The sequence below is a fragment of the Opisthocomus hoazin genome, chromosome 4 (assembly GCF_030867145.1).
Source record: "Opisthocomus hoazin isolate bOpiHoa1 chromosome 4, bOpiHoa1.hap1, whole genome shotgun sequence".
Classification (NCBI taxonomy): Eukaryota; Metazoa; Chordata; class Aves; order Opisthocomiformes; family Opisthocomidae; genus Opisthocomus; species Opisthocomus hoazin.
This window is the reverse complement of record NC_134417.1, coordinates 57,080,085-57,092,619: the sequence shown is the minus strand read 5'-3', so window position 1 is coordinate 57,092,619 and position 12,535 is coordinate 57,080,085. Positions and strand designations below refer to the sequence as shown.

At 42.2% G+C, this 12,535-nt stretch overlaps 1 protein-coding gene across 3 annotated transcripts in view; it reads left to right on the top strand.

The window, feature by feature from the left end:
- Positions 1-8,260, top strand: part of SNX10 (sorting nexin 10) — a 36,813-nt gene extending 28,553 nt beyond the window's left edge. For all 3 annotated transcript variants that reach the window (XM_075419103.1, XM_075419105.1, XM_075419104.1), the window contains exons 6-7: positions 4,796-5,011; positions 5,462-8,260. In XM_075419103.1, coding sequence (XP_075275218.1) covers positions 4,796-5,011; positions 5,462-5,540 — 295 coding nt within the window. In that variant the 3' untranslated portion in view covers positions 5,541-8,260. The remainder of the gene's footprint in view (positions 1-4,795; positions 5,012-5,461) is intronic.
- Positions 8,261-12,535: the final 4,275 nt, after the last annotated feature.

Genomic DNA, 12,535 nt, shown 5'->3' with positions numbered 1-12,535 from the left:
AGCTGGTATAGGGTCGGAGGCATCTCCACCGAGTGCTCCCTCAGGGATCATAGAATCATAGGTTGGAAAAGACCTCTAAGATCATCAAGTCCAACCATCCACCCAAAAACACCATGCCTACCAAACCGTATCCTGAAGTGCCACATCTACACACTTTTTAAACACCTCCAGGGATGGTGACTCTACCACCTCCCTGGGCAGCCTGTTCCAATGTGGGGTGGGATGTGGGCACCATGAGACCGGCTCCCACGGGGATAGGTGCCAGCTTGCCAGTGCTTGGGCGGGAACATCGGCATCCATGGGGCGGGTGGGATCTCCTCAGACGAGCAGTGGTTCCCCCTTTCCAATGGAGCCTGGCTGATACCTCCTACCTGGTGAGCAAAGTGAACGCTGCCTCACTGGCACGTGTCGCGTAATCCTTCCTTGAACATGTGTGTTACCAGGTGCCCAACAGTTGCTTCGCAGTTGCTCGCTCTCGGTAACATGCCCCCCCTTATAAAAAATGAAGGAGGGAACGCAGTTGGCTGCTTTTAAGAGGAAACTGGGATTTTGCCTGGCCTGGGGCTGGGGGATGGATGCTCAGTAGAGGGCACCACAGCACAGGCTGTTGTCCCCCGCCTCCCAGCTCCTGGGCTGCGGGGGGTGGTGGGTTTTTTTTTTTTTCCTTCCCCATGGTATGATGTAAAACGGGCAGAGTAAATTTGTCGAAAACCAAATCGGAGTGTTAACCTTCCACACACATGCAAGTGTGCATCTGTCATTGTATTAGGTTACAGGAGATACAGGAAATCTTTAGTTAGGATTAAGTTGTACTGTTCAGCCATATGTTGTTCTCCTCCAGCAGAACAGTGTGTAATATACCTAATAAAATCACGTTGAAGAAAACCAGATTTTGGACCTTGTCCAAATAAGACAAAACATGTGTTTTGTCTTTTGTAAATGTTCTTGCCGTAACACGGGGAAGGAGAAATACTCCTTGTACGGCATCCAGCATTTCCTCAAAAAATTACGCTATTTCTTTTGTTTGTGAAGCGACGTTTCTCGGCACTGCTGCTTTAAGGGTCTAGAGATTGCGAGCACTTACTGAAAGCTTACAAACAACAATTCACATGGCCGCGAATAAAAAAATGAATTTATTATCTCTTGTTCAAATGTAGAGCCTTATCCTGCAGTCCCCTTAATCACGTAAGTAGTCATTAAGCATGTGAGCAGTCTGGCCGAGAAGAGTGAGATCTCTGACAAGTAATGACCGCTGATGGGATCAAGACTTGCAGAATTTAGCCTTCTGTTCTTATTCCAGGCGTGCATAGAAAGTCTGTTGTTCTCTTAAATACGCCCAGTCAGTTTATAGAAGTTATCACCGTGAGCCATGACTCTCCCATGAGCGCGACAGCGGCGAGGGCTGATTTACCTCGCTGTAACCGCAGCTTTGCACTGACACTGGCTGTAATGAAACTGGTGGAGAAACCCTGGGAGTGCTACTGGTTGTTGGAGCTGCGCACGCGTTCAGCCCCTGCCGAGACGTCCCAGTATTAATATTATGACACTCCGTCTTTCCTCTCGCCTTTTTAATTTGCTAGGTGGTGTTTTTGTAATTTTGATTTTTGAAGTCCTTGGAGCCAAATCTATTTTCTAGATGTACAGCCCTTCACACAGTGAGTCCCCAGGACAGCGAAAGCAACGGCTTTACCAGCACTTAATACTGCTAGTAACATCTGGTGACAAATGTGCGGTTATTTCCTCAGAGAAGGAGTTTTTTGAAGAGGAAAATGTAATGCTTAGGGATAGCACAGAATTAATTTTTCATTTTGATTGCTTGAAGGATGCAATTAAAAAGCAATCTAACCTGTTGGTTCAGAGGGGAGGAGGAAAAGCAGAAGTTATTTTATAATTAAAAGAAAGAAGAAGTGCTTCCAGGGTACGACTGGGTGAAAGGCGTTCCTATATTTGCGTTCAGAGTGGTTTTAAATGGTTTGCGAAATGCATTGAGTGTTTGATCCCTCCCCTCCCATGTGAATGTGTGTGTGTATATATATATATGTGTATGTGTGTGTGTGATCAGCTTTATGAACATCTTTCTTTCCATTTCTTTGCCCTGGTGTTTCTTCACTCCTTTCACCTCCAGATGGCACTGTGAAGCAGAAAAGAAAATTACTTTGAAATAACGAGTCCAATGTAAAGTAAAATTGGAAATTGAATTATAGCTGCAGAAAAAGGACAGTAGCCTTGAGGTCCTGATTAGTCTGTACTCTTATCACTTTTGTTTGCCGTTCCATGCGTTAGGTTACCACCGAGTTAATAACGGTGCTTTAGCAGTTCAAGGCTTAGCAGAATTGTACTGGACGGGAAATAAAGCTAAAATGAATTTGTGTCCAATATCATTGACATTAGTGCTCATTACTTCTCTGGTGTAATGCCTCAAACCATCTAAAATCAATTTTAAAGATTACCCATTATTTTATAAAGAAAATAAAATACATTTCAAACAGCAACAGAGCTGTAAGTGTAGCGTAATCTCGTGAACAGTTAGTTACTTGTGTTTTCACTGGTTGGCAGGAAACTTTTGAAGATACGGCAAGAGGGAAATCTGTGAAACTAAATGCCATCCACAGAATTTAATGTCTTGGCTTTTTGCTGGGTTACTTGGTATTAGACACGCAAATGTTAGCAGTGCAGAAATGTGCATCCCCTCATTGTGCTGGTACGCCTGGGAAAAACAGTAACTCCAGTCACTCTACAGTAAACTCCAGTGTGTTATTTTTCTTTTTTTTTCTTCAAGAGGAAGAAAAGAGGAAGGAGGATATGTACTGCCCCAATTGCATAAACTATAAACGTGGATTTATTGTGCGGAACGATACTTTTTCTGTTACTTTTTGTTGCAATGTTTGTCTTTGTTTGGAACGTATGTTTATCTAGCGTCAAGGCTGAAATCTTCTTTTAGTGGCAGCTGAATGATGGCTTTTCAAACTGTATTCGTGAAGCTGTTACTGTCAAGGTGTGTAGACGTATAAATTCTGTGTTTTGAATCATTTTTACGCAGCATTTGCTAGCTCATTTTAGACTATGAAGAAGTTTTTCTGTATGTTACTACACTGCGTGCATTGATTTTGCAGATGTCTATTTGCTATGTTTATTTTTAAGTAAAATTGTGAGAATTTAGATTGGATTAAAAAGGCTTTCTCTAGCTATGAAAGTGTGCTTATTTTGAACTTAGCGAAATCTGGTCCTCCTGAGGCTGTTTCAAATGCACCTGGTAGATCATTAGGGTCACTGCAGACATTTCCTCATTGGAAGGTGTCAAACTTTTTGAGTCATTTGGCTGTGACTCTGTGTGTGTTTACGTAGGCAAATGAAATGTGCATGTACACAAACATCCCGCATTTTCAGTTGGGCATTTCTTATTACTTATTTTGATTTGACAGATTTTTATGGGCTTAGCTGAAGCCAGAAATCCTGTAGTGTGTTTATTAAATGTTATTGTAATGTTGGCCACTTTAGAGAACAGTTTTCAGAACATATTTGTGTTTTAAAACATTACAGTCCAAACACACCATTAATCTTATTTGAGAGAAGGAACCAATCAGTTACACGTTTCATTTTAGTCAAAGTACCCATAGAATGCAATATTTCTTTCTGCTCTTACTAATTCTTACATTAATGTCATCTCTTGTTTCCTGTTGAATAGCAATGACTTTTTTGGCAACAACTGTAACCTAAATGGGTAGAAATAGGTAAATATTGGCTCTTAATAGTTTTGATTTGTTTAAAGATATTTTAATAGTTTTCTGTGGAGTGCTGTTCGACATGGTCATAGGCTCTGATGACTTTATTACATGAGTAAAATTACATGCATATATAAAAAAAGTCTCTTGTTAATCATTATAGGATTTGCATATTAAAGAATTCCTTCTTTAGAGAGATGTTGCAGCAGAGTTGTTTGTTGGGTTTTTTTTTGAAAATAGTGATGATGATCCTCAGTTCTCAGTCCTTGTAAAAGTATCTCTACAACTTTCTTTTTTACTGGAATGTGTTGTATTTTGTTTGCTCTCACTTGATGTAAGTAAATACTCTGTGCTAAATTTATTTGAAGGCTTAATTTAAAAGACACGTAAGCCAAAGATTAAAATGGACTTCTTTTGAAAAGAATAGCTGGAATGAAATAGTATTTAAGATTCCTTGAAAAATGTTTGTAAGTAAATTTAAATCCGTGTTCAGTACTGGCATTTTCATTCTAGCTTAAACGTACGCATATTTGTAAAAGCGTAAAGGACTTTGGCTAGTGTTGGCTCTGCTGTTTACACGCATTTCGAAGTCCTGACACTGCGTGTGTATGAAGTCCTCTGTCTCTGTATACACTTCTTTCCTCCACCAAAGAAACTGGTGACCTGTAATTTTTAGAAAAGCTTAACTACTGGAAAAAAAAGGAGTTCTGAAATGTAGACCAAATTTTTGTAAGAGTATATGCTTCCAACTGCCTAAAAATCATTAATTGATCCATGTGGTAATAACAGATGGTGAAATGGAGGAAATGTCCTTAAAGTTATTCTAATAGCAGATGTGCCTAGATGTGCCTTAGCTGCATGGTTTTACTCACCTAAAATTCCAAATAATGTAATAAGAAGTAACACACACCTAATCATTTTAGTGTGTTCATCACCTTCTGTTACTGATTTAGGATTCATCTGAAAACTTAAAAGGACGACATCATTTAAAATTGTTCTGGTAAAACACTTTAGAATTTATGCTTGTATGTGCATTTATATGAAAACATTTGACTTTTTTTTTCCTTTTCCAGGATCCTACAAGATGCATTATTGCTTTCAGACAGTAGGCTTCACCTCTTCTTACAGACTCAGCTGAGCCCAGAAGATATGGAGGCTTGCGTATCTGGACAGACCAAATACTCTGTTGCCGATGCGATTCATAAGTTTGCCTCTTTGAACAGACGTTTTCCTATAGAAGATGAAGAGAGAAAAAAAGGAAAAAACGATGCGGACTCTGATTCAGAGAGGTGATTTCTGTATTTCCTTACTTTCTGAGTTTATATATACATACACACACACACGCATGCTTCACTTTTTTTGTTGATGTAATGCTAAGATAATGAAAAAATTAATTGACTGAGATTTTATTGAGCTGTGACAGCTCATCATAGAAGTCTTCACACACACCTCCACACTGAATTAATGAATGCAGTAGAAATTCAATTATCTGCATTCTGATTATGTGAATTTCATTTAGTCAGACTTGAATTATTCGCGTTTAAATTATCTTGCTAAAAAAAATATCCAACTGCACTCCAAATGGCTAATTAAAAGTCCAAATTTCCTGTCTCTCTTTGTGACTGGAGATAATTAAAGTTCTCCTCTGTTACTCAGGCTTTGAGTGTGTTGTGAAAACCAATTTCCTCCTTTTATTTTTTTTTTTATTTTATTTTTTTTCCTTCTCCCCTTTTCTGCAGTTCATCCTCCGGGCTCAGACCTAGTGATGACAGCATTTCATGTGGATGTAAAGCAAGCCCAGCTTCTGAAGAATCATGAAAAAATCGTTCCTGTATTGCTATCTTAAGGACAGCACAAAGCAGCCTCTGCTCTGTTTACTGGTTACGTGTACCACGTAAACACGGCTGGCTGGTAACGCGTACCGAAAAGACGCGTCGTCAATACAACCATATGTCCTCACAAAATTTTCAAAACAGACCTTGATACTGTTTCTTTGCTGATTTATTACGGACGTTGATTCAGGTCTACACGCCACCTATTACATTTAAGTTTTTGTGACTGTTAAGATCTCAGCATTGGGTAAGTCATGCTCTGCTGACGTACGTGGCAGTTAAAATGTTTCCCATGGTGAGTGCATGTCTCCGGGTCTGAAAAATAAAGATAACATAATTCCTCAGCTTAAAAGTTGGTATATCATATCAAATACATTCAAAGCATCTTTTTGTAATTTGCATCAGAGAAGTTTCATCTTTAGAAGTCATTTGACATTGGTGATGAAATTACATACCCCACAAGGTATTAACTTTTTAAAGTAGCTCAGCAACATCAGCAAAACAACATTTGTACAAGCTATATGCTGCTGACAATTTCAGATATAAATATATCTTCCTCTGGTCTTTCTGTAATGTTTATGGAAAGCTTGGTTTTATCATGCATAAGAACTGAAGGCCAAAATTCTTGAGCATGGTTGCTTAGAAGTTGGAAATATTAATAAAAATGACATCATTTCTAGGCTTGCTGGAGATTCGCAGTTCCCGGGGAATTACAGATACTCATTCCCAGCGAAAACCCTGGATGAGGTCCATTGAAACCAATGCCTGAATTTTGCATCACCCTCACTCGAGCCAGCATTTCATTTCATTTTCAGCAGGTTTAACTTCAGGCACCCATATTTGAAGGTGCGGGAGAGGTGTTTTAGTTTAGCCGCTGAAAGGGACAGTGTCTCTGTCTGTGAGACGACGATAATCACGTAGGTGTAACGCGCTGCGCGGACGTGGACCTCTACGCTCTTCGGGAGTACCAGGAGCTGCTGATTTCATCGTGGCTGTAGTTAACGCGTTGGAATATTGACTTTTTCACAAACAAAAGGCAGGCTTGAATGCAACTTCGTAACCACCAACACTTGCTTTGATTAAACGTCAGTTTTGCTCTTTATTGTTAACAGCAGCTGTGTAGTGTCTTGTCTCAGATTCTGTCCAAGGAGTGTGTTTCACTGTGGTGTTGTATTTATATTTGACATTTAACTGCTATTAAAAAGAGCTGGGGGGTCTGATCACCCTAGCAAAGCTCCCATTAACTTCAGGGCTGTAGTTACCGTCCTAGAAATACAATTTTTTTTTTTCTTGTTTTGTTAAGAAATTCGGTGGATACATTCAAAGGAGGAGCGTTCTAAACATGTGAACTACAGAACAATAGGTTATTAAATGGCCAGCTAATGAAGGTTAGCATAGGCTTGTGTGGGCATGCTTTTTTCAAGCATCCAGCTGGGAATCTGTGTAATTTTAGAAACATGTTTTAATAGCCCGAGGATAACATCTCTTAGGTAACTACTTTAAGCCACTGTATTTTGTTGATGGTGGCACTTTTATAAGATAAATATCCATGTTTCTTTTTGCTTGGTCTTACTGAATTGCACAAATAGATGTGCTGCTTCTTCACCTCAGCTTGTGTGAGTTAGCAGCAAAGCTATTTTAATGTAAAAGTGGTAACATTTAATTAAAGCAACAAGTTATCGCTAAAAGTAGCTTAAAAAATAGCTGTTATTGTCAGGCAGAGATTTTGATTACTTGACTTTTTCTTTATTTTTTAGATAGTACATTATAAGAAAAAAATGTTTAGCAAATGTATTTAAAGGATGGGGAAAATAAAAGAACAAAAACTGGAATAATGTCTGAAAAATAATGTTTTTATTTGACGCAATGTCAGGGTAATGGTTTTTTTTTTTTATTTTGTTTTAAAAGATTGAGCTAAACTGTTGAAGCACTTTACAGTTCTGGCCTACTAACACATCTTCAGTATCTGACAAAAAATACAGAAATACAAGGTTTGGGGAGCCTTTATGGCTATTTTTTATTTTTTAATTCTAGGATCTTATGTGTATGCCAGTGAGTGTTTTCCACATGAAGATGTTTCTGAAATAAATATTTGTGTTCTAATAGTTCTGTTGTTGTTCTATTGTTTTGTTTGGCACCCTGTTCAAAAATTCTAAGACTACTATAACAGAACTTTCTTCCCAGCTTTGACCAAAGTTTATTTAAATATTTAATCTTTTGAATGCTGCTTGGATAGTTAGTATTACTGGAATTTTTCTTATTAAAGGAGAAGGGAAAGGATTCTGTGTTCTAGTATGTCTTTTTTTTTGTATTAGCTGTATGTAACAGCATAGAAATGCTTTAAAACGTTTTGCTTAATTTGAAACATTTTAGTGTAACTGTTGCAAATTTGAATGGTAAAAAAAATTTAATGTCTTTTGTGACTTCAATGACTTGGTGATTTTTCAACACTAGGTAATATATTTTGATTTGGTTGATCACTGGTATTTTGATTCTCATTTTTTAGTTTTGAGTAATGCTGATATTTCTAGTTCTTTTAAACAGGCTAATATCTAGTTTATAATGTCGTCTAATTACTATTGCTAATTTATACCTAATTGCAGTAATTCTGCACTCAAAAGCTTCGCTTTATTTTTTGCTTAGAACTTTATATTCTCATTTTTACGATGACTTCTTAAAAGCTTTTAAGTAATTAAATAAAACAAGTTACTACTTTCTATCTTGTGTTTAAACCCATCAACAGTAAGGTTTCTTTTATTTCAGTATCAATGTCCTACTCACTGTATGACTTACCACGTATAATTACTCTTCAACTATTTTTGTAGTATGTGTATATATACACACTGTTGGGTTCGGGTCTGCTGTTAACTGGTTTTGTAGGAAATGTAAAGAAGTGAAAAAACTCTGGTCATACGTGCCATCACATTTGGTAACGTGTAACTACAGAATATTGTAAGTTGCCATTACGCAACCTGTTACTCACAGTGTCACTGAAATACACTCTCAAGAAAGATGAGAAAAATTCTCTTTTGGATGGAAAATTTTCATTTTAATAGCAATGTAGTTTTTATACTCTTAAATGCCCCGCCATCTAACGCTCAGTCTCTGTCCACGTCTTTTTTTTTTTTTTTTTTTCTTTTTTTTTTTTTGACATGTGCCACATTTAAATTTTTTTCCAGAGCAGTGTTTCAGTGAGATCGGTGCGCAGTACGTGTGGTCCGGTGGGTAACGCGGTGCTTGGGGCTTCCTCTGCTGCGAAACAGGAGGTGTGGATGCAGGGTCAGCAGGGAGGGGGACAGAGCTGCTGCCGGCACCGGCCGGGCGGGGAGCAGCGCTGCACAGCAGGGCCCGTCCTGAGGGCCATGGCCGGGTGGGGTCTCTTCCTGAGAGCCTTACACGCGGCAGCGGGGACACGGTTCTTCTCTTCTCCGGCGTTAAGAGTACTCTGTCAGGTGCTCGATGGCGTCTTCGGAAACAAAACCTCCGTAGGAAATAATTCAAGTGACCTTACAGAACAGAAACCAGACCTTCCCCGGTGGCCTTCGCCCCCCGAGTTTTTTAACTGGGGAGCCGCCCACGCGTGTGTGTGTGTGGCTGCCGCCGCCGAGGAGAAGAGGGGGGGAAAGGCCGGCGGCGTCCCACCAGGTCGCGCTTCCCCCCCACCCCCGGGGCGGCGCGGGGCGAGAGCCTTACCTGGGGCCGCCGGCCCCGCCGCCCCCCGCCGCTCGGATCGGACCGGATGGCGGCGGCCGGGAAGGGGTGGGGGGCAACGCGGCTGTCAGGGAGCGAAGCCGCCCGGCCTCGATCCGGTAACTCGTGGCAACCGCAGCCCGTGGCAACGACGGGGGGAGCGGGGTGGAGCGGGACGGGGCGGGGGGACGGCCGCCCGCGCTCCCGCAGCGGCCCCTCCCCATCCCCGCGGCCGCGGCAGGCGCCGGCCCGCCTCTCCCCGCGGGGGCGGCGCGCAGGCCGGCTCCGCGTCCCCCCTCCCCGGGCAGCCCAGCCTACACCCCCCTCCCGCCGCCCGCTGCGCCGCGCCGCCAGGGGGTGCTGTGGGGCAGGGAGAGCCGCCCGGCCGGGCCGGGCCGGGCTCCCCGCGAGGGGCCGTGAAATAATTTTTTTCGTTGATTTCTGGGTTTTACCGCTCCCTGGGGAAGCCCCCACCCCGCGCACCTCCCCTCACGGCAGCGCCGGGATCCCCGTTTGTTTTTTTTTCAAAACTATAAATTAAAAAAAAAAAAATTTAAAAAATATTTTTATATTTTAATTTTTTTTTTTTTTTTTTTTTTACATAAAAGCAGTTAGGGGCGCGCGCGAAGCTGAGGGGTGACGTTGGCTGTGGCCCGGAAGGCCTGGCGTCACCCCGTTACGTGAGGCGCAGCCTCGCCTGGAAACCGCGCGGTGGATCGGGGAGGATTTGTGTAATTAATTGACCAGTCTTAACCTGTTATCGTGATGTAAGGAATTTGGAACTCATTAATTTGGGCCCTGACAGATTTCATATTAGAGCTGGCAAATACGGATTGAGCCTCTTTTTCTGGTAGCAGCTGGAATTTCCGTGACAGCGAGGATTAGTGAAGAAGACCTATTGCTGGAGTCAAACTGCCTCTGCCGCCATCAGCAGCCCTGCCCCGCATGAAGGGGGTGATGGGAAAGGGGGAGGAAAAATAAATACCAAAAGGGAAAAAGAAAATACAGAAAGAAATGCGTTGATGTATGGAGAGGAGGAGGAGGAGGGAGAGGAGGGACGTGTCCCGGTGCGTGGAGGCACCGGAGCAGGTCTTTCCCTGCCCCGTGGTGGTGGGCACGCCGTGAGGGCAGCCCTGGCTTCGGGAAGGTGCCCGGAGGACCGATCCGCAGCACCGGTGTGGGGCTCAGTGCCCCTCGCCCTCCCGGGAGCCGCCGAGCACTTGGGACTGTGGCGGTGGAGGTCTGGGGAGCAGGGTCTGGGCTGCCGAGGGCCGGAGGGATTTAGGGATGGAGGGGTTTGGGTCGTGATCCTGGGGGCTGGGAGGTACCTGTCGTCCAGCCTGGACCGTGATGCCTTCCTCGGCAGAAAAGAGGATGCTCAGGGGGTGAAGGACCAGGTCCGGGGGCGAGGACAGGGCTGTGTGCTGCCGGGGCGAGGGTGACTCTGCGCGTGATTGCTTCAACTTCCCGCATACAAAGACGAGAGTAAGAAAATCCCTTTTGTCTCCCGGTTGATGGCAACCTCTCGGTACAGTTTTTCACGGTGCCTGGCTGGGGAGGGCCCTCATCCCATTATCATTTCTAGGCATTGATGTAATAGTAATAACATCGGGTGCAGACTGTACGGAAACAGTCTCGGAGCTTTTATTTTCTCTCCTGGCAACCTGTTAATGACTGCACTGGTAGCGAATGCAGTTGTCAGAAATTACTTTAAAAGGTTTCCATGAGACATCATCGTATTTCTCCCTGCAAAGTGTTTATCTACTCTTGTGACAAATGCCATGCAAAGGTGGAGGGGTATTTTTCCTTTTCGTTTCTTTGCTTTACACTTTTTGGTAGTTGAACATTTCACCTCCACAATCGTGTAGATCCACTGTTGGGTCCTATGGGTCATCTCTGTGTAATAGCTGGGAGAAGGGACAAGCTGTAAAACACAGGCGAACCGACAGTAAATACACAATTGTTTGCAAAGACCGTAATGGCAAATGTAGATTAAAAATCAAATGCAGCAAATAAGGCGTAAGTGGCTTAAATCCTCTTCTCAGCCTTGCCCACGTGCACATTGGCTTTTGTGTCCCATCGTTGTGCCAGGATGGTTATATGAACCCTGATACCAAAACTGGAGCATCCGGTCCTCAGTTCGGGTATCTCCACGGGGTTGAGCGCATGGTGCTGGAGACCTGCCCTTACCAAATTGCAGACTCTCTGGAGAAGGGCTGCTGTGTCCTCCTTGAGGGGCTAGATCTAGCTCCGTGGTAGCCTTTACATTGATCTTGTAGCTTTAATCTCCTTGATTTAAAACAAAAAAACTCAACCCGGACCAATAGATTATGATTTGATTGTGCTCCTTCAAATAATATCTTTTGTCTTACTGTCTCCTGACAAATTAAAAAGTCTTCGTGCATGTCAGCTAGCTCAGATTTCCCCCAAAGGTAGGGAATCATTTATCTTTTATGGTGGTACACACACCCGACTCAGCCATTGTCTCCCCGAGTCTGCCTTTGCTTCTTTCAGCCATCAGGAGTGGCAGACCGCGCAGGTACTTGCTCAAATGCTCCTCCTGTTAAAATGTTGATCAGGCACAGCTAATTTCCATTTAAAATGTGCCAGCATATGCCTAAGCTTAGAATTATTGCAGAGAACAAAGACATTTTTAAGTTTCAATGGATATTGTAATAAGTATTCGCACTTTCTCTGATTCCTTCCCATGGCTGTACTTAAAATATGCCTGAGTGGTAGAACTTTCCTGCGACACCATGATTTTGGGCACTCACAGATTTAAAGTGAGTATTTTCTACTAGTATTTATTTACTAGTTGAGGTTGGTTTTTGCTTGTAGGTAAGAAAACAGTCATCAGCTGAGATGGGCGTTTTGCCAGATTCTGGCACTATTTTTATTCTTTGATGGTTAATCAGAAAGCAAAGCAATAACATGATATAGAACACCAAACACAGAAAAACCCCACAGTTAAACCTCCTGAAGAAAAATATCTTTGTGCAGATATTTTGTAACTTACACCAGTACAGAAGGCCTATTTTAGTTTACGTGAAAATACTAAATGGAAATTTCAAAGTAGAAGTGGTTAAGAAATATCAAGCACTGATTCACTTTAAGTAGATGGAAAAACTTTGTGCTGCTTATACTGAAGGTAGAAAAATTCTGTCTTTTGAATGGCACTCAGATTAAAAATGACATTCTTGTTTGAACCAATAGGTGGCCTTTTTGAATGTGCTACGGTTAATTTTTTTCTGAAAACAGAAGAATGTCTGATTTGAAGTAGAGAACATTTTC